The sequence below is a fragment of the Dasypus novemcinctus genome, chromosome 25, assembly GCF_030445035.2.
Source record: "Dasypus novemcinctus isolate mDasNov1 chromosome 25, mDasNov1.1.hap2, whole genome shotgun sequence".
In the NCBI taxonomy this organism is placed as follows: domain Eukaryota; kingdom Metazoa; phylum Chordata; class Mammalia; order Cingulata; family Dasypodidae; genus Dasypus; species Dasypus novemcinctus.
Window position 1 is genome coordinate 5,482,069 of NC_080697.1, and position 22,552 is coordinate 5,504,620.

Sequence of the window (22,552 nt, forward strand, 5' to 3'; positions counted from 1 at the left end):
TTGCTACTTCTAGGAATACCTTTTCCCATTGAGATTCCCGCCCCCTCCCCCCCAAAATCATCTCGTTTTGCTTATAAGCCTTAAAAGATCCCCCGTCACAACTATCTTTATATAAGAACACCCATCCGTGTCACAGCTCTAAGAAAAGCATGTGCACTGCCACGAAGGCTCTGCTGACGTACTGTTTGGTACCAAGAGGCCTCCCTTCACTAGGCCTTCGTCACAAGTACCAGAGAGGCCCATGCAGCCACAAGGTAAATGCCTGATTGCTGAAGGACAGACTAGCATCATCTGTGCCAACAAAGGAGAATAATCCAATGGAAATGGTATCTGCCTTGGCAGTGCCTCGTGATTCTCCAGACGGTTCACCTGCTGATTCCATGCTAGGTAGAGCAGTGTTTAGATCACTTGCACACACTGAGCTCAGCTGGTGGTCTGTGTGGTGAGGAGGGGCCTGGAGCCACCCAGGAGCATGGGCGAGCCAGCGGCTGGCCCAGGGCTCACGCTCCTGTGAGTGATGCACAGGAGCCTTCGCCACTGTGATGCTACAAACGAGTGTCCATTCTCTCAATATTCATTTCCTGTGTGTTCTCCAAAACTTAGGGACAAATGACTCACCAGGCAGCCTCACAGTTTTAGAGATGTTTTCTAATCAAAAACTACTACTCTGAAGGCCTATTTCCAAACCCATCCCTCCATTCAACATGATTCAGAACCTTTCCTGAACCTGATATTGGTCTAAAATAAGGAAGGAGTCCCTGCCCTTCAGAAATAAAGTCTAGGGAAAGAGAAAGTTTCCAAACAAACAACTTTAAAATGCAATGTAAAGGGCTCAAATCAAATTTTGTTCAAGCAGTTATGAGCGCAAAGAAGAGGCATAAGATTGGTGAGTCCATTATAGAAGCCAATTAAAAACTGAAGGAGGAAGGGATTAACCTCTAAACTTTGGACATGAAGAGATAAAAACAAGAGAAAGCACATAAGGTTAATCTGCTAAAAATTCTGGAGTATCTGAGAAGGATTCAGCGCCCAGAAATTATACACTATACAAATACAAAACCGCAGGGCTGCCGTTCTGACCTAAGTCTGCGGCGTATACTCCAACCGCCTGTGCCTGCCTAACAGTTCTTCAGCACCCATAAGGTAAAACAAACGCTGTCATGTGCTACTATTTTTCCCTGTTAATTTTCGTCTTTAAAATCTTCTAAAATGTGACTTTCAATTGCTACCTCACCTAGTTTTCCTTCCATCCCATTTTAATTGCATGAAAGAGGCCAATGTTAAAACAAGCACATCTGAATCTACTCATTAAAATTAGTTACGTCTCTTCAAGGGAGCTCATTGCAAGTGTGTGGCTGCTGCCCCACTCTTGCAGGACCATCCCTCTTACAGCTGTGTTTGGGGCGGGTCTCAGACCCACTTGGGAAATTGTGTCCCATCACTATCTTCCAGTCACATATAGCTTTCTTTTTATCATAACAGCAACAAGCTTTCACTTCATTTAATGTGCATTTGGCTGTTTCCAAAAACCAAAGCCATCTCAAAGGATGAGCTTTCACTAACTATTCAGAAGGCCGTGGGCTCCAGTTGCTAGTACTATTACAATAATATTCTTCCACCAGCTAACAAGCGTCCCACACTAACACGCAAGGCGTGAAAACGGGTGGTGGGAGTGTGGGAAGGGAGGGTGGGGTATATGGGAATCCCCTGTATTTCTGATGTAATATTTATGTAACTTTCAAAGCTTCTTTCAAAATAAAAATTTATACTAAAGAAAAATTAATGGGGGGGGTGGTATAGCAGAACTCTGTTTTCTGTAAACCTGAAAAAATTTTAAAAAGAAAGGGAAAAAAAAAAAAAGAATATGCAGCAGAACTGGAGGAAATGACAGAACAAGGGCAACCCAACAGAGCCTGCTGACGGAGCTGGAGAGGTGCAGAGGCCCAGGGGCTGCCTCTGGGGGGGGCAGTCATCGCAAAAAGCATTCCAGGAGGTTTGTTCTAAAAAGACGCCCTGTATTTTGTAAATACTACTCACAGAATGGTCACCAGCATTGCATGAGCACATGCAACTGAATATAAGGCTTATACCAGGTAAAAAGAAAACAGTTATTTGTCATTAGCTCAAAGTAATGAACATCATCATCCTAACGGAGAAGTCTAAAGGCTCATCCTTGTTAGTTTTACTCCTCAATGAAAATCGTCACACTAAATTAAAATTGTTTCCTCCCAGTGAGTGATATCCCCCATGTTCAGACACACACTCGGCGACTCTGGCCCACACCACCAGGCGGAACGTCCAGCAGGAAGGGAAGCAGCTCCAGAGCCAGGAGGGCCTCGGCTCACTGGGCAAGTGGCTTGTGTTTCAGAACTGGGAACTTTCTGAATGTTCAGGAACTATGCGGTACACACATCAGGTATGAAGGGTCTGGGGCTCCTGTAATTAAGACATTACCCTTTGGCTGCAAAACGTTTGCATGCTCACACTAAGCAGGACAAGCAAAGGTTATCAGGTCCTGAGGCCAAGCAGGCTGCAGAAAAAACTTCTGATTTCCCAGGCATTTTCAATTTTATATCTGAGCCTTACTTTCCTCATATGTTAGTAATAAAAGAGGTAAATTATGCTCACAGAAAGCACCTAGTAAGTTCCCTTTCTCCCTTTATAAACTGAAGACTTGTGGAAAACAAATGATTTTCTTCAGTTAGGACATGTTTTCATTACTTCCCTGAAAATGACTGATAATAGGCTCTTTCATTAACCATTACCACATGATCAGAGAGGCAATTACCTTCCATTTTACATAACTCATAGTTGATGTCTTATCAGTTGCATTTAAGTTGGTAGACTAATTAAGAAGAAAATACATACCTGATTATCTGGTACACTTGTACTACTATATTCATTATTATTACTTAGTTTCTTCTCTCTGAGTACTGGGCAAACATTTCAGTTAGCTACATCTCACAATCTCTGTCAGGAAAAAATTTAGGAGTTTTTCTCATCTTGGAAAACAAGAGGATTTAGAGTCACAAAGTCCTACATTTTGATGTGCCCTCACTAATACAAAATCACCCTAGCTTCAGTTAAAGAAATTCTTTCCTTGACAATTATCCATGCTAACAAACCCCTCCTTCCTTTCACCGCTAAACTTCTTAAGTGAGTGGCCTGCCTCTACTGCAAACACCGCCGTGAAAATCGCTCTTTCCTCCAGTCCCTAAGCACTGGCTTCCATCCACCATTCGTCCCAACAGGCACTGCCTCCAAAGGTCCCCAATCCCAGGAGTCTTTCCCCTTCGTTTTCTCTGCAGTCTCACTGTAGAAGTAGGCACTCCTAGATATTCCCTCCTCGGGCACCAGGGATCCTGAGTTTTTCGGCAACTGTTCCTCAAAGGACCCTCCTCTCGCTCCATCTTGATGGCTCAGTGCAGGTTTGCTGTTAGGTTATTTCACCATCATCTGTTAATCCTACTTTACATTTCTCCCCTGAACAACTTGACCACATCTTCAATTTCAACTGGCACTTTAGTGTACTTTCCCAATATTTATCTCTAGGCTGGACCTCTCTCTCAAGACTTACATTAACAACTGCTTGCTGGACATCACCACACAAATAACCCCCTAATTAATAATTCTTCATACAGTAATTTTCATAATTCCAAAAACAGTCCCACTAGCCTCCCAATGAGCCGAACTTGAAACCTCAGAGTTCTTGTAGACTTAATCCACTCCTCTGCTCCCAATATTCAGGTGGTCAACAAATCCTGTGGAATCAGTTCCAGAAAACCCTTTCACACATACCTTCTATTTTCACTGCCACAAATTCTAGTGGAGGTTTTCACTGTTGAAAAACTGGACTCTTGCAACAACCTCCCACCTCTGCCCTACTTAGATGCCTCCAGGCTTCCTCCTCAAACAGCAGTGTCATATTAATTTCAATTAAGCACTGTGTAACTGTGTCACTCTCCAGCTAGAAAGGCAAACGAAACAAAACATCCTTCACTGATCTCCCATTCTCTAAAGAATGAAAGTTAAAACTTCTTCTTACATTCAAGGTTTCCATAAATATAGGCCAACCTTAACTAGTGGTTTTAATTACCATTATCCCTGCCCTATAAAGCAGCCAAATTAGAATGATACCCAACTGCCTTTGCTCATGCCATTCCTTTATTAAACAACAATAACGGTAAACTGTTATAGAACAAAAATACCCTGTAGTAGTTTTCAAAATACCTACTCTGATGAGATGGTGCTTAGAAAGAAGGGTCTCTAAGAGTCAAAAAAAAAAAAAAAAAAAAAAAAAAACCTTGGAAGGGAGATGGTATTCTATCACTTTTATAATAGGCTCAGAAAACCTGTGCAAGTCCCCCAAACTCAGAAAGTCAGTTAACAAACACAAGGACCAGGAGATCTAAAACAGGACAAATGTCTTGTCCTATTAGTACAAGAGGCTATTAACAATCTTATGCTAGTACAAGAAATGCTTCGACAAACATACGTCATTTTTTAGAATGTGTGTGAATACATCTTTGGAACAAATTTCTTCAAAGAGAATTACTTGGTTGAACAACATGTGCAATTGGGATTTTTACAGCTATTGCCAAATTGTCATGTGTTGTTTGTTTTTTTTTTAACAAGTCCTTATTGCAGCATTTCCATCAGGACCACTGTTTAGAAGGCACAGTTCACCCACTTAACATCCATTTGCACATTCCTCTATACGCTTCTTGCGGTCTATTTTAACCATCCAAGGTGAAAATCCCTTAAACTCAGGGGATGTCCCAAATTGCCTGCACAGGGTAAGCCTTCATTCAAATGAGTTGGCCACTCAGAGAAAACCCTCAGGAGAAGGCACTGTGGCTTTCTATTTCCTCTTTCTGGGGAACCATGACTTAGACTTCTGCCCCACTGCATCTAATGACCCACATTAAAATCCAGAATTCTATTTAACTTCTTCTGTGACTGGGGTCTCTTATTGGAACAGTCCTGTGCAGGTGAAAACTCAACTCTGTAAAAACAAGTATCAGACACTGGAGAACTACCCAAAGCAGCCAGAAACTGGAGGGAAGCTGCCAATTGGAAAAATGAATGGCACTAGCGAGTTTCCCATTTTTATAGCTTTTATCCTAAGGGCAGACCTCTGTCTGTTACATGCCCGAAAGGTAAAACTCAGACGGAAAACTTGCAGTCCTAAAGAATCAGAGCCCAGAAAATCAAAACAATTGGAAAGTAAGGGACTTCTGGCAGTTTCTTACAAAACTAAACAAATGCATACTTTTTGACGCAGCAATTCTACCTTTAGGTATTTACCCAAGAGATAAAATAGCATGTCTACAAAAAGATTTATACAATAAAGTTCCCAGCAGCTTTTCATAATAGACATAAGCTGGAAACAGTCCTGGTGTTACTTAGCAGGAGAATGGATAAACAAAAGGTGGTACATTTATACAGCGGTAATACTCAGTGATTTAAAAAAAACAAACTACTGATACATGTACAATATTAAGTTTTACACAAAAGAATATAAAATGTCTGATGAACATAATGACGCTCCTGAACAGTAACTAACCTGCGGGAGGGAAGAATGCAACACCGCCGCCTCCCGGGAGCCGGGTGAGAGCTGACCAGGAGGCAGCGCACACTTCCGGTGATGCTCGCCCAGGCCCGAAGGCCACCCCAGGGCTACACTGAGGCTTCTGCACTTCCCTGGGTGTTAAATTTATCTCATAAAAACCTAAAAAATATCACAAAGACAGATATAGTGCAGTTTTTCAGGGTGAAGTAAACAGATGCCTGAACTTATTTTGCAATGTGTCCAAACTGTGGATTTGGTGGCTGGATCGAAGGATGGAGATAGACGTACAGAAAGTATAGTAACATGTTCCTAGAACCCAGGTGAGGAGTAAATAAGAGTTCACTGGAGAATTTTTTCAACGTTTCTATGCATGTGAAATTTTTCATAATAAAATGTTGGGGGAAGAAAAGAAAATAAAGAAAAACAATCCTGTCTTACAACGGTCCAACGCTCCCGCTCGCAGTCGGCCGGTGATTCCCTGAAAGGGACCCCTGAAAGGTGCTCCTGGGCAGGCATGGCTCCTGTCCACACCCGGCGGTCGCCCAGCTGTTCAGCACCCAGGACCCACCCGCACCAAAGTGCCCCGCGGTCTCCGTCTCCGGGGCTGCCAAGGCAAAGAACCGCAGGTAGGGCGGCTCTGGGGCCCGCAGTCAGAAAGCCGGGTGCCTTCCTGGGTGCCCTCGCGGCTCTTCCAGCCCCCAGGGCCCTGAGGTGCCCTCCGCTAGCAGCAGCACTGCTCCAGCCGCTGCCTTGTCTTCACACGGCCGTGTCTCCGAGCCTCTGTGTCCAAATTCCCCTCTTCTTCGAAGGACACCAGCCGTGTTGGATTTAGGGCCCAGCGTCACCCAGTGGGACCTCACCTTGGCTAATTATGGAACAAAACCCTATTCCCAACAAGGACAGACTCTGAGGGTGCAAGTGGACGTGAACGAGGGCCGCTGCTCATTCCGGGACACCCCCTCCAGATCGTCCCCAGGGTGAGGAGGACAGGGATCCCACCCCTCCCTAATCCTCATCAGAAGCTGTCCTTGCAGTGACCTCGGAGCATCTTCTTCTCCCAACAAGGACAGAGGCTCACAGCTCAATCGCTGTGACGCCAGTGCCTGGCCCAGAGTGCCAGCTGCCTACGGAGGCCGAGGGCAGGGGCACTGGCCCCTTCCCACACCTGGGGAGCAAATCTTTCCTAGCAGCCCTCGCCGAGAATCAAGGATCCTTGCAAAGTGGAAATCAAACCCCAGACATAGGAAACTCCCCAGTCTCTGAATCTGCAGATGATTTGAAGCAACATATGAAAAAATTATCAGAGAGCAGGTGAAGTGGCCTGACCACCCAGGGTTCACTAGAGCCCACCAGAGAGCCATGCTGATTGCAGAATGAAGCATTGTCACTTTACACGACCATTTAAAATACATGTTTAGAAAGTAAAGGGAAGCAGACGTGGCTCAACTGACAGGGCTTCCGTCTAACCATATGGGGGGTCCAGGGTTCGATCCCCAGGGCCTCCTAACTCATGTGGTGAGCTGGCCCACGCACAGTGCTGCCATGCACAAGGAGTGCTGTGCCACACAAGGGTGTACCTGTGCAGGGGAGCCCCACTAGCAAGGAGTGCGCCTCACAAAGGAGAGCCGCCCCATGTGAAAAAAGCACAGCCCACCCAGGAATGGTGCCACACATACAGAGAGGTGACGCACCAAGATGACGCAACAAAAAAAGAGACTCAGTTTCCCAGTGCCGCAGGATGATGCAAGTGGATGCAGAAGGACACACAGCGAGTGGACAGAGAAAGCAGACAACGGGGGAAAGGGGAGAGGAATAAATGAAAAATAAATAAATAAATAAATAAATAAAAGAAAATAAGACCTGCCCTACAATTAGCAATGTGTCTGAATTTAATTTGCAATTCTGGCTCTCAATTCTTGACCACAATGCATTTTCTGAAAAAGTCAAACAGTCAAAATCATGAAATCTATGCCTCAGTATCCAAGTATGAATTCTGTGCAAAATAAATACCTCTGGAAAGCACTCTCTGATACATGTAATTCCAGAACTAAATTTATAGGAAAGCTGCCCATATTATTGATTTGGAAATAATTAGCCATTAAATCAATCATTTAGCTAAATAAATAATAATCGATTTCCTTCAGCTAGTCTCCATAAAAATCTTCTCATCAACTTTATTTAAAAGTTCTAAAAAGATGAGATGTGGAGGCGCCTTTGGGACTTAGAGTTGCCGTGGATGGTGCTGCAGGGGCAATCACCGGACATTGTAAATCCTCCCAGGGCCCACTGGATGGAATGTGGGAGAGTATGGGCCATGATGTGGACCATTGACCATGAGGTGCAGAGATGCCCACAGAGGTACTTGCCGAGTGCAGTGGATATGTCATGATGATGGGAGTGAGTGTTGCTGGGGGGTAGTGGTGGGGTGGGGGTGGTGGGGTTGAATGGGACCTCATATTGTTTTTTTAATGTAATATTTTTACAAAATCAATTAAAAAAATGTTAATAAAAATAAAAAAATAAAGAAAATAAAAGTTCTAAAAATAGGATCACATTGGCAAGTTTTTAGTTGTATTATAACCCAATTCTGAACCAAAGTCAGGGATCACATTTTTAAAATGATTTCAATAGAGGCAGGGTCATTTAATGAACAGTGTTCTTCAAGTCTGTAGAGTTTCTGACAAATATCTAATATTATAAAATAGTCAAAGATAGATGTTCCAGCTATATTACCATTATTGGGAGCTATCAAATGTGACTGTATATGAACATGCTGCATAAATTATAAGCCCAAACGTAAGCAACAAGTATGATTATTAAAATTACTTATATGTATATAAAAATGCTATTCTTAATATATACAGTAGGTGCTCTGAAATGTTTTTCCCATTCAGTTGAACAATATTTGAATATAGCTTTTTTAACATTAAGTCTACTTGGCTTCCTTTCCTCAGTAGAATAGCAAAATCTGGTGGTCAGAAAAGACAGAGGGCACCCCTGCACTCCTGCTAAGCTCTCACGGGCAACACGGAAAACGGCAGGCTCTCTATAAACCTGAACTCGGGTTGGCAAAGAGCACGCGCCCAAGCCCCTGCATGATGACTAGAACACGCACACGGAACGCCTGCTCGTCAGGGAGAAGAGGCACTATTTTACACCTACCGCACAGACAGCTCTCCCCAGTTGTGGCACTTGGGGTTTGATCATCAGGTTGCAGAGATGAGAAATACTGAGGCACTTTCTCCAGGTAGGGGGTTCAGAGAGGAAGTGCATTAGTGTTTAGAATGGACATAGGGAAGTTGGAGAGGATGGAAAAGCATTAAGTGAAACTTTCCAAAGGATCTTCTCAACAGAATCACCTGAGATTCTGAAATATGGGGAGCCCGGACTTCAGTAGTTCTTAAAAATTACCTATGATTTTAATATGCAACGAGGATGGAGAATTACTACAACTCAACAAGGAGAAATCTGAATTGGATTGACCTAAGTGCAAGGTGGTAGCAAGAAGACAATGCAGGACAGGGGACTAGTCGAAGCAAAGGTACAAGAGAGGGAGCCCATCACAATGTAATCAGAGGACCAGTCCAGTGATGAAACACACAAACTGTTAAACTCATTTTACAGGTAAGGAAACAGAAGTAAAGAAAGACTGAATACAACCACCACACCAGGGAGCCAAGAGTGCCTACAGCTGCAAGCAGGAGAATTGCATCCATCATCCATGTGGAATCTAAGCCCCTCCTGATGTAGAGGGGGACTGGACATAACCATCCCAGGGTCCACAGGATGGAGGAATAGAGTATGGATTAGAGTAGACTTACTGGTGTTCTGCTGGGTAACTATTGTGGTTAGTAATGGAAGAAATCATAGCATTGATGTGGAGAAAGTGGCCACAGTAGCTGCTGATGGTAGGGAGAGGGAAGAAGAGATATGATGTGGGCGCATTTTCAGGATTTGGAGTTGTCCTGGGTGGTGCTGCAGGGACAGATGCTGGACATTGTGTGTCCTGCCATGGCCCACTGGGTGGACTGGGGGAGAATGTAAACTACAATGTAGACCACTGTCCATGTGATGCAGCAGTGCTCGAAAACGTATTCACCAGGTGCAGTGAATGTGCCATGATGATGGAAGAGGTTGTTGGTCTGGGAGGAGTGGGGTGGGGGTGGGAGGTATATGGAGACCTCATATTTTTTGAATGTAACATTTAAAAGAAAATTAAGAAAAAAAAAATTTTAAAAAAAAAGACTGAATAATATTCTTCTGCTTGAGACTCCCAACAGGTTTCCACAGAAGGTTCAAAATGTTTTACTTAGCACAAATGTCTTACCTTCCTTGCCCTGTCTAAAGTCATGTCATTTCTTCCCTGCTTGCCCATATACATCCTTCTATCCAGGTACTAGACTTCTTCGTGTTTCAAGATCATTTCAATGCATCACAGTTTAGTTCCCAACTACAACAAAGATGGCCAAGCACTCTAAAGACCCCATGGAAAGGGGAGGCCTAACACCTGGGACATCTGTGACTGCAAAGGCCTTCTGCTCAAGGACTCTTCGGCCAAACCCAGTTCTGGCAAGCCTTAATAAGCCGAGGAGTCAGTTCAAGAGTCGACCCCAGCAGCCGTCCATCTTTCAGACCTTTACCATGTGGTTCCGATATCGTGCCCTTATATGAACTCCTGTATCAGAGGAACTCATATTCACGAGCTAAATAATGAATGGAAATATTGTTTGAATCAGTTTTGCAAACTTCTTGATATTATTTTACCCTATTATGATGCCAATCAACAGTTGCTACTCCCGTATCTAATCCAGTATTTTCTTAAGGTCTCAGATTCTAGTATAAACTATCCTGATAACTGATCCTAATTTAAACCACAATCAATTAAGACAATTAAAAAATAAAGTAATATCAAGAAGAAAGGGAATAAAAAATAATTAAAAGAGAGAACATTAATTTAACAGTAGTCTTCATATATATTCACCATCAAGAATAAGATATACCATGAATTTAGTAATAGCTTTTTGGAGGAAAAAAGAAACAATACATGTACCCATCAACTGTGACATGATGCCTTAAATTCAAAAACAAGATGTGAGAAAACATGCATCTCTGAATAAAAAAAGGGGGGGATATATTTAATGGAAACCTAGTATTCAAGGGGCCTGTATCCTGGATGGGGAAGTGGCATTTGCCTCTCTTCTTCTCAATATAAATATTGACCAAAAGAAAAGACTATCTAAAAACAGGTCATAGCATCAGGTATGGGGGCTCCCGTACACATGTTCCCCTTTGTCCCCATAAGATAACCCAAACTTTATTCCACACAGCAGTGTATTTATTCCACACAGCAGTGTATTTATTCCACACAGCAGTGTATTTATTGACGCTTTACACTATTCATTTAGAGAATAACTGTACAGGATCTCATCTTTGTATCTTACCTATTCCTTTAAATCCTCAATATTAGTAAATATCTGAAAACAGTAGGTGCTCAATAAATTTTAAAAAATAAGCAAATGAATGAACACATGAATGATTAGGCCAAGTTAAGTGATTCAAAATTACTGAAAAATGTACTATTTTCCCCTAATTTCTGCTCTTGCACACATTCTTACTATAGTTACTCTCCTTATATGGGATACACACTGTCAAGTAACTAAAATCTGCTTTCTTACCTTCTGTTGTTGGAAATACTTCTTCTCCTTCAGTTTTAGTTTCTGCCAGCTTTCCAGTTCTCAGCAACACTTCCGCAAAGCTCTCCACTGGGGTGTGCCGATAGGTGTCATAGGCCACTTGAGACTACACAAAGAGGCAGTTACACCACTTAGTAGAGGGACATATATGTCAACTGGGGGCCTGAATAACCTCTCACTTATGGAAGGGTGCTAGTTCACACAAAACTTTACTATATTTTAATATTATGGAATATCATAATGATTGCAAAATAATATCGCATGAACAAGAAAAAAGTGAATGTATATTTCTGGAAATGTTAGTTTTGTTTATTTAAAAGGCCCCTGGAGCTGGACGAGAACCTGTGTCCTTAGGCACACTATCCTTACCGCAGTGACGGAGGGATTGGAGAGGACAGATTCATAAAAAGGATGACAGCCTTGCTTTTCCACATCTTCACTGGCTGCAGCTCCTATTTGATAAGCACCACCAAATTCTGGCCCCTAAACAGAGCAAAGTTAAGAGCAGAGATCAAAAAAAAGAATGAGAAAAAAAAACTTGGTTGCAGGAGATCAGTGCTCTCTCTCAGCCCCAGAGAGACACAGAGAGAGAGAGTGTCGGGACGACCCCAATTCCCAGCAGAGCCCCTGGGAACAGTGAGGAGCTGCTGAGCACAAACAGACTGTAAAGCTCTTTATCTGAAGAGCCAAGTAAAAGACCCAATCCTCCACGTTTATTGAGTACTTTATGCCAAGCATAGCTGGAGAAATAATGAAGCTGCAGCAGCAAATGATGACAAAAGTTATAGGTGACATTTATGAAACTGTGACATTAGTCACAGTTGTTCAACACTTTACCTAAGACCTAAGTCCTCAGAGAGTTCAAGGCTCAACAGATGAGACAGAAAAATAGCCATAATCCTAACCCAGTGTGATACACGCAGCGACAGGAGACAGACGGACTCCACCAAAGCCAAGTGCAGGGCAGCTCAGGACACGGCGTCTTCGCTCACCCGAGGCCTGGGGTCCCAGTTCACCCTTGGTTCATCCTTCCTTTTCCTCCTTCCCACACACCCACATCCAGTCCACCAGCAGGTCTACAAAACACATCCACAAACCAAGCCCTTCCCGCGCCCCACTGCACCACCGTGCTGCACACCACACTCACCCCTCACCTGGAGTCCGCAGAGAGCGCAGCCCTTGAGCCAGCTCTCCAAGAGCAGACAAGGTAGCCTAGAGGTAAAACCTGTGACATGTGCCACTGCCTAAAACTCTCCAACAGCTTTCCACCTTATCAGAATGAAGCCTGGGCTCCTGATCGCCTCCCCAAGGCTTTATGCGACTGGGCTCTCCACCCGTCTCTGGTCTCACTGCCTCCTCTTGCCCCTGCTCACCCTGCTCTGACCACACCGGCCCAGGCCGTGTTCCACCACAGGGTCACACGTGTCCCCTCAGCGCTCTGCACCTGTCCCTCCTGCCTCCCTCTGAAGAACCCCAACATTCCCACCCACATCAGAACGCAGTCCTCAGCAGCTCCTCCCCTCGCTTAAGTGCGCTTCACAGTGCTCATGACCAACTGCTGTTTCCGCCTAACGTTCGGGCCATGCGTCGGCCTCCCCTCTGGAGTAAGAACTCACGGGGAAGGAACCTGCCTGAAGGGCCACTCCCTACGACCCCAGGAGTCAGCACAGCATCAGGCCAAGTGTCCGCTAACGGGATGAAAGCACGAGCTCCTCGGTGAATGCTGGGAGGACTGATGCACAGGCACGTGTCTCTTCCCTCAAGCGCAGTTTTCAGGCTCAACGCTAACGGAATGCAGTGTGAGAATGCAGAGAAGACAGCAGGAGAGCAAAAGGCTGATGGCGCACAGAGAGCAGCGCCCACTGTCTCCTGTCTGTCCTGGCCTCTACCCCCATAATAAAGACCGTTAAACTCTACTTGTCACTGGCAGCCCTAAGTTGGCTCTCTGGACTACTGGCTAGAGGAATATAGCAAAAGCAAGTAAATATTAATAAATCATTTTCCTCTGTGTCTCACAAAGCTGTAATTCTGATGTAGACCACACCTCAGCTAAACCTGGGTCAGTGGTCTCTGCAAGTGCTCCTTGGGATTAACCCTTCCCTATCTGATGGAGGCCCAGATTTCCTAAGAGATTATTTCAATAATATAGAGAAGAGAAAGAGGAGAAAATATAAAGACAGTGCAAACTAAAGAGCAATGATAATGAATTAACATAAATCATAAGATCTGTTTTTTTAAATGCCCTGCTCACTCGAAGGGGTCGAAGGTAAGTTAAAGATTTCTTCCACCACTGCCCGTCACTGACAGCTTGCAGCACAGCTTTGGTGGTGGTCGTTGTGTTAGAAAGAACTTTCATCGTGGTAGCAGTGGTCCAGTGCAACAAGTCAGTTGAAGAGCTGCCAGGAGTACTTACTTCATCCTAGAGATAAAAAAAAAAAAAGTCAAAAGTCAAAAATGTGCTTTCTCATAAGAAAGTATAATATGATTCTTAAAAACATAAATTTTAAAAATCTGTTTTTACTAGTAATGAAAAGAAGGAAAATAAAGTAATAAGGAAATAAATTTTCTTTAATAAGCCACATTGCCAGGTTTTGTTCGTTTTTGAGGTACTGGGACCAGGGATTGAACCCAGGACCTCAGATGCGGGAGGCCAGTGCTCAGCCACCAGGCCACGTTGGCTCCCTTGTCTGTTTGCTTGTTTCTCTGCTTGTTTGTTTTCACTCGTTGTCTGCTTATTGTTTTTGCTTGTTTGGTTTTTTTGCTTGTAGTCTGAGCATTGTTTTTGATCATTTCTGCTCCTTATCTGCTTGTTGTTTCTTTTTATTGTTTTTGTTTGTTTGTTTGTTTGTTTGCTGTCTGCTTGCTGTTTTTGCTCATTGCTTCTGTTTGTTTTTTCTGTAGGGGGGGCACCAGAACCGAACCTGGGACCGCCCATGGGGGAGGCAGGAGCTCAACTGTTTGAGTCACCTCCACTCCCTACATTGCCAGTTTTATCATAATTTTCTCCAGACAAGAGATGCCACATTCTAAAATAAGTCACAGTGCCCCCATTCCAGCAAGCTCGTCAACCCTAGCTGCCCACCCACCTCCAGCCTATTAAGAAGTTGGAGAGAATGATAAAAGACCCGGACTACAGGGGCGAACTGTGGGAAGGTACTCCCTGAAGCCCCTGCCCACCACCGCCGCCCAGTTGTACCCCAGGCCCCGGAAAGAGAGCGCATGGCACCACGCGGCTGTGAGCCTGAGAGGCGGCGCACTGCGGCTAGCACCCCCCAGACAACCAAAGGCTAATGAGCTGCTGCCCTGGAGGGAAGGAGCGGGGGCTGTACACTGAAGACAGAGGACGCCTTAGTGCTTCCCAAGGACCGAATGCAGACAGGTCTACGAAAGAAGACCAGGTGGGCTGGCAGAGTGCTGTCCCAAGGGCCACACCCCAGTGGCCAGGAAACAAGAGAAACGCAGGATGAAGGGGCAGTCCTACATGGCCCGGCCAAGGGAGCTGAGGATGAGGGATCCCAGCCACAGGAGAGGAAAAGGAAAACAAAGAGTCCTGTACACCTGCTAGGCCGACAGCAGACTCTAGAACGACCCTCCACTGGGCCACAGGAGAGCTGCTTGCTGCCTGTTACAGTTAGACCCATCTATTTCTAGAATGTCACCAAATAACAGCAAGGGCTATCTCTGGGAAGAAGGATTAGAGGGGATTTGAGTTTTATCCCTTTAAACTCTTCTGAATTTTACAAACTTTCTTCAGTAAACATATACTGTGTTGAGAATGAGAAATAAATGTTTCTTAAAATAAAATCTATTTTTGCTACCTTCTCACCTCCTTAGCATCATGCCACCTTTTCAATTACTATAACACTCCACTAGTGCTACAGCCAGAGACAGCAAAATATCTTCACTTTCCAAAACATAATCCGGAAAGAAATAACCTAAGTACTTACTGAGGGCTGTCTATGTGCTCAGTCCTTTTTTGGTGTAAAAGAGAAAAAGATAATACAGTATATTCCCTCAAGGAATTTAGAACCAAGCCAGAGAGAAGGGCTTTTCAAACATGATAAAAGAGTGAAATAAATACTAGAAGAAAATTAAGGGATATTCTGCAGCATAAACTCCAAATATCATTAAGCTGATTATGGCACCTACAGGGACAACACTCATCCTTCTGTACTGCCTCCTCAGCACCCAGCACACTCCTCAATTCCCTGCTTCATCTGTTATTTACTTGTTATTTATTTACTTCATCTGTTAACAACTTGTTGGCTGTCTACCCGCCCACTTCCATTTAGAAAGTCAGCTCAGGAAAACAAGACTCGACTACTTTCTTCACTGCTATTCCTCAAGCCAAGAATGGTACCAGCCACAGAGCAGGACTTCAAAGAATGAAATGCTGCATGGAAGAAAAGAGGAAGAAAACGGAAAGAAAAGGGAAAAGTGTAAGGCGCAGGGAGGAAGGTAATACCAACCGTAGGATTTCAGAGGAGAAGACCATGGATTTCAAGCCAAAAGCAAGTGCACCATGCCGCAGGCAATGGACGACAGCTAGTCTAAGTGGCTTCTCTCTCCCCCAACCTCATGAATGACCGTAAGAGAAGACGTTTTAGACTGAGCTTTGGTGATTTTCTTTTAAAGGGCAAAAGAGAAAACATTTCAGGCTTCCAGGCCATACAGTTTCTGTCACAATTACTCAACATGGCCATTATAGTAGCTAAATAGAGATATGGAAGCTATAGAAAGAACAAAATCACACTTCTTTAGATGAAAACTACTGTGTGTGGCATAAAAAATACACTGAGTAGGATTAGCAGCACATGAGAAGATTAGTGAACTTGAAAAAATGAAACAGAGATATAGAGAAGACAGCAGGAGTGAGTCTTGGACAATTTCAAGTGGCCCAACATATGTCCAATTAGAGAATCTGAAGTGGGGGTTCAGAAAAATATTAGAATACATAAAACTCCAAATATTCCAAGTTTGTTGAAATCCAAGAAACTAAACCCCAAAAACAAGAAAAGAAGAAAATTACACCAAGACTCATCATAATCAAATTTCTCTAAATCAAGAGTAAATTTAAAGATCATAAAAGCAGCCAGAGGAAAAAATACATTGCATATGAAGTGACAAAGAAATGGTTGACAAGAAATTTCTCTTCAGAAACAATGCAACCAAGAAAAGAGTGGGGCAACATCATTAAAAGATTGGGGGGGGGGCAGGAAGGCTGTTAACCTAAAAATGAATACTCAGCAAAAAATATTTCTTAAAATAAAAGCAGAATAAAGACATTTTCAGACCCATATTATAAAAAAATATTAAGGAAAGTCTTTTATGCAAAAGGAAATTGATAGCAAATGGAAATAGGGAACTATAGAAAAGAATGAAAAACCTAGGAAATGGTAACTATATAAATTATATAAGAGTTTTGTTATTTTATACCATTTAAAAAGTAAATGGGGAAACGGACTTTGGCCCAGTGGTTAGGGCGTCCGTCTACCACATGGGAGGGCTGCGGTTCAAGCCCCGGGCCTCCTTGACCCGTGTGGAGCTGGCCCATGCGCAGTGCTGATGCGCGCAAGGAGTGCCGTGCTACACAGGGGTGTCCCCCGTGTAGGGGAGCCCCATGCGCAAGGAGTGCACCCATAAGGAGAGCCACCCAGCGCGAAGGAGGGAGCAGCCTGCTGAGGAATGGCGCTGCCCACACTTCCCTGGCCACTGATGACAACAAAAGCGGACAAAGAAACAAGACGCAGCAAAAAGACACAGAAAACAGACAATCGGGGGAGGGGAGGGGAATTAAATAAATAAATAATAAATCTTTTTTTAAAAATTTTAAAAAATTTAAAAAAATAAAAATAAAAAGTAAATGATTGCTTAAAAAATATGTACCATGGGTTAATACATATACAAATGTAAAATGTATGAAAATAATAGCATGAAGGACAGGATGGTATAAATTGAAGTATACTATTGTAAAATTCTTAACTATACATAAAGTTGTATAATACCACCTAAATGTAGACTGTGATAAGTTATAAATGTATGTTATTATATAAACATTAAAGCAATCTCAAGAGTAAAGAAAAACTTTCATAGAGACTCAGGAGATAGAATGGGAGTAGAGAATACAGAGCTGATGCATATTCTGTGCAAAATTTGTAATTAGGTGGATTGTAAAGGTTTGGAAATGGACAGAGTGATGGCAGCACAATACTATGAGCATAACTAACAGCACTGATATATGTGTGTGAACATGGCTGAATGGGAAAATTTGGGGTTGTATATGTTAGTAGAAGGAAAGCTAGAGGATAAAACACGAGGTTATATGACATAGTGAACCCTGTAGAGGCTGAGAACTGTGGTTACTAATAAAAACATAAGAGTGTTCTTTTAAGATCTATATGTCACTAGTACAGGGTGTTGCTAGTAGGATGGTATATGGGGAAAAAATGCACCTAAAGCAAATATGGACTATAATTAGCAATATTTTAACATTCTTGCATCAGTTGTAATAAAGGTACCACACCAATGTTAAGCGTTAAAAATGTGAGAGGTATGGAATATTGCATTTTTTATTCTTAGAAAAATGTCATATGCCAGAGAAACAATTTCCTTGTCAGTTATACTCCTTTACTCTGAGGCTTCTCTGAAAGTACACGTAGCCAGTTGCAGGTCAAAGCTTCATTTTTGGGGAAAAACAAAACGGGGGGAGGGGAGAGGGACAGAAGAACTTTACACAAGAAGCAAGCCAAGTCTATAAATTACGTTCTGTCAAGTAACATAACCTAGTAAGAAGGTAAAGGTGGGACATAGTCAGGGGTCTTGACAGACAGGGCCTCTTGGAAACCTTGAACATTACAGAGGTACATATTTCTATAGGACAGAAACATATCCTTTTTGCCATAGGTATGTTTTCTGGATAGCTAGAGGTCTACACAGTAGCTAACAAAACATTGAAATTTCCTCCTGGGGAAGTCCTGCTACTTTCTCAAATAAAATGCCCAAAAGCTCTGGAATATATAAGCCTTCCCTAATAAAAGAAAACAGGTTATAATAAGTCAAGCCCTCGATCTTAATACTTGTACTCATGAACCTTATTCCTGTAATAATGAAACTAAGCTTACTTATAATTAATGCCTGAGTGTTACCTCCTGTAAACCTCTTTGTTACTCAAGTGTGACCTCCCTCTGCCCCTTATTAACTATGTGTTCATGGATTGAAAGACTCACATTGCTAAAGTGTCACTTCTCACCAGGGGCAGGGGTGGGTGAGGACAGGACAGTTCATGCCTAACTGATGGAGAAATTCTATTTGGGGTGATGGAAAGTTCTGGTAATGGATGACAGTAGCACAATATGGTGAATGTAATTAAGACCACTGAATTGTATACTTTAAAGTAGCTAAAATGATTAAATTTAGGTTGTGTATATTGTACCAGAATAGATATATATAATGCAAACAGTGAACCCTAATATAAACTATGGACTATAGTTAACAGTGTAATTATAATAGAAGTGTTTCATCAACTGTAACAAAGGTACAACACTAATGCAAAATGTTAATAATAAAGAAAACTACATGTGATGTAGGGGGTGGTCACAGGATCTCTGTTTCTGCATGATTCATCTGTAAACCTACAAATGCTTTAATTTCTAAAAATTAAAGGAAAAACACAAAAAGTCAAATCTTCCCAAATTTTATTCATGGATTCAAAACAATCTCAATCAAAATCCTAGTAAACTGTGACAAGCTGATTCTAAAATTCATATTGAAATGCAATGAACCCAACATAGACAAAGCGACGATAATCAAAACATCGTGGTATTGGAGTAAGGACAGAACAAAGAGATCAGTGGAAAAGAACAGAAGAGACTTTAGAACTAGCCCCGCATATATGGACAATTAATTTCTGACAAAGTTGCAAAGGCAATTCAGTGAAGAAAGGACAGTCCTTTTGACAAATAGTGCTGGAAAATGGATATCCATATGCAAAAAAAGATGAACTTCAATCCCAACCCTGCAGCGTATACTCTAAATTTTTTTGAAGAAATCACAGGAGAAAACTTTTATGATTTGGAGTTACACAAAGATTTCTTAGATATGACACCAAAAGCACAACCCATAAAACAAATCAAAAACTTCTGTCTCATTCAAATTATAAACTTCTATTCTTTAAACAACACTGTTAAAAGAACAAAAAAGTCATAGCCTGAAGAGCATTTTTCAAATAATATATCCAGTAGTTCAAATGTATAAAGTACTCTCAAAATTTTATAATAAGAAATTACTTTAAAAAAAGGGGATGGGGAGGAGCAAATATTTAAACAGATACTTCACCAAAGAAAATAAATGGATGGCAAATAACCCCATGAAAAGATGCCCAACATCATGAATCATTAGGGAAATGCAAATTAAAACTATATGACATACTACAGATCTAACAGAATGGTGAAAACGAAAAACACTGACCCTGGCAAGGATCTTAAGAAACTGTAACTCTCACACACTGCTGGGGGCAATGCAAAAGGCACAACCATTTGTAAAAGGTGATTTCTTAAAAAGTGAAACTTACATCTACCATAATATCCAGCTCTTCCATTCCTAAGTATTTACCCAAGAGAAATAAAGGAAAACACATGCTCACGAAAGACATGTACATACAAGCATATGCTCATCAAAAAGGCCTGCACATAAATATATGCCCATCAAAAGGTGAATGGATATACAAACTGGTATGGCCACACACTAGAACACTACTCAGAGATAAAAAGGAAAGAACAATTAATGCATGCTATGAGATGGAAGGATTTCAAAATAATTATGCAAAGTGAAAGACATATACTGTAGGATTCCATTTACATAACATCCTGAAAAATCCAAATGAATCAATTACAGCGATAGAAAACGGATCAGTGGTTACCTGGTGCTGGGGGGAGGGGGGGGATTACCAAGTGGCTGCAAACCTTTGGAGGTGACAGGCATGTTTATTATTAATAACTTGATTGTGGTGATGGTTGCATGCATGCATACCAGTGGCAAAACTTATCAAACGGTACACTTTAGGTACGTGCGGTCTGTTGTAGATGCTTTAACCTCAATAAAGATGGTTAGAAACAACATTTAAAAACGAGAGGCAATACTCCAGGACGCCATGAGACCCAGCCCCAGCTGTGGGAGACGCCATCACACCCCGGTCAAGCCCTCCCCCGTCCTGTGGGTGTGACTCGCTTATAAATTTGGATAAGGCCAAAATGAATCAGAGGACCTTCTGATGCTTTCAGTCAGTAGAGACCAGAGGAAGGGACACAAGGACAAAGAGCAGCAGATGGCTCCACACCCAGGAGAAGGCACAGCCTTGTGAAACCTTGATGCTGGACTTCTAGGTTCCAAACTGTGAGGCAGTCAATTCCAATAAACTAAGCCAACCAGTGTATGCTCCTCATAGCAGCGCTGGCAAACTAAGACACCTTTATTCTATAGCCCAGATGATACTACATACCATCTGGATTATTCTACATTAGTTTCAGCCCGTGAGCTGGGAGCCTACTTCCCTTCTCTCCCACCCTCAAATGATTAAACCTGAAAATCTCAAACTGTGCCTCCATTAAATTCACAGGGGCAATAAGAAAGAGTTAACATTTTTCTAGGGAAACTCAGTGACATGCCAGATTCCATGAAAACTACTAGCTCTAAGCGGTTCACAGTCTCAACCGTGGGCTGTGCTACATTATGCCTGATAACCTCGTATCTTTATGAAGACAGGCTTTTACCACTTCCAGAGAACCTCCTCAACACAGGGTAGATATCCTGACCTCTTCCATAATCCGTACTGGGAAGAAAATGCTTGGTGATAGGAAAATCCATTCATAAATCCATTATATCACTTGAAGTCCACAGAATAGGGAAAGCTTCTTCTGTTCTTCAGGAACAACATTAATTACAAGTTGTAACATCTTGGGACAGAATCTTGTGTATTTTTGAAATTATATTCCACTTGTTATAACGTGAAATTTACCTTTTCCAAAACACTGCATTCAGATCTCAGACTAATTTACTCGGAAGTCACAGTTGGTTAATTTCAACTTGTCCCATTAATTTTGTGGTAAGAGCCTTCAGGTTTAGAGAGGAAAATTTCACCAGGGTGTGTGTCTCAGATTAGTCACATCTTAAATGGGTACTCCTCTCATAACTATAAAACAAAGTTTTACAGGTTTTCTAATATGAGAGATAACTATTAAAATTTTTCTTTGTTGCTAGGAAATATATTCAATAATTCATTACTTTAATAGATTTTTTAAACTATTTTACATTTGTTCTAAATTTAGCATGTTGTTCCACCCCGAATCATTTGCAAAAGAAGAACTGGAGGAGAAAAACAAAAAACAGAAAATAGTGTATTAGTCAAGTAATCCCTTGGAAATATTCAAAAAGCAAATACTGGGTTCTTTATTTTTTGCAAATCTAATATCCCAATAATGAGATGCTTGTGTTTTGTTTTTTGAAAGACATTTTCAAGTATTTATTCCTTAGATTAATTAAGAAACAAATTATTCATTTGAATAAGCTACTGTGACCCAGACAAAGGGAGAAAGAAGTCAGACAAAACATCCTTAAGGGAAGCGGACTTGGCCCAGTGGTTAGGGCATCCGTCTACCACATGGGAGGTCCACAGTTCAAACCCCAGGCCTCTTTGACCCGTGTGGAGCTGGCCCATACGCAGCGCTGATGCATGCAAGGAGTGCCCTGCCACGCAGGGGTGTCCCCCGCGTAGGGGAGCCCCACACGCAAGGAGGGCGCCCCATAAGGAGAGCCGCCCAGTGCGAAAGAAAGTGCAGCCTGCCTAAGAATGGTGCTGCCCACACGGAGAGCTGACACAACAAGATGATGCAACAAAAAGAGACACAGATTCCTGTGCCACTGACGACAACAGAAGTGGACAAAGAAGACGACGTAGCAAATAGACACAGAGAACAGACAACCGGGGTGGGGGGGAGGGGAGAGAAATAAATAAATAAATAAATCTTTAAAGCAAAACAAAACAAAAATCCTTAAATGTAAAAAAGCATTGTTTTCCATCCAAACAAATGGATGATTAATAATGGTTAAAAGGTTTATATCTTACACCTCCGACAAAATTGAAGCAGTCAGCTAAAATGCTAACACTTCATTTACTAATTTGAGGGATTACATGCTGAGAAAAATCTCAATATATTTATATTGAGATTTTTAATTTTTTAATTTTAATTTTTTTTTTTTTTTTGAGGTACCAGGGCTGGAATTGAACCTGAGA

The 22,552-nt window shown here is 42.2% G+C and overlaps 1 protein-coding gene across 1 annotated transcript in view; it reads right to left on the bottom strand.

Moving 5' to 3' along the window:
* The window catches only part of NBAS (NBAS subunit of NRZ tethering complex), a 347,044-nt gene that overhangs the window by 116,607 nt on the left and 207,885 nt on the right, over positions 1-22,552 (bottom strand). Inside the window, exons 36-38 of the mRNA XM_058288021.1 lie at positions 13,517-13,684; positions 11,635-11,748; positions 11,248-11,371 (exon numbers count right to left, since the gene is read on the bottom strand). Coding sequence (XP_058144004.1) covers positions 11,248-11,371; positions 11,635-11,748; positions 13,517-13,684 — 406 coding nt within the window. The remainder of the gene's footprint in view (positions 1-11,247; positions 11,372-11,634; positions 11,749-13,516; positions 13,685-22,552) is intronic.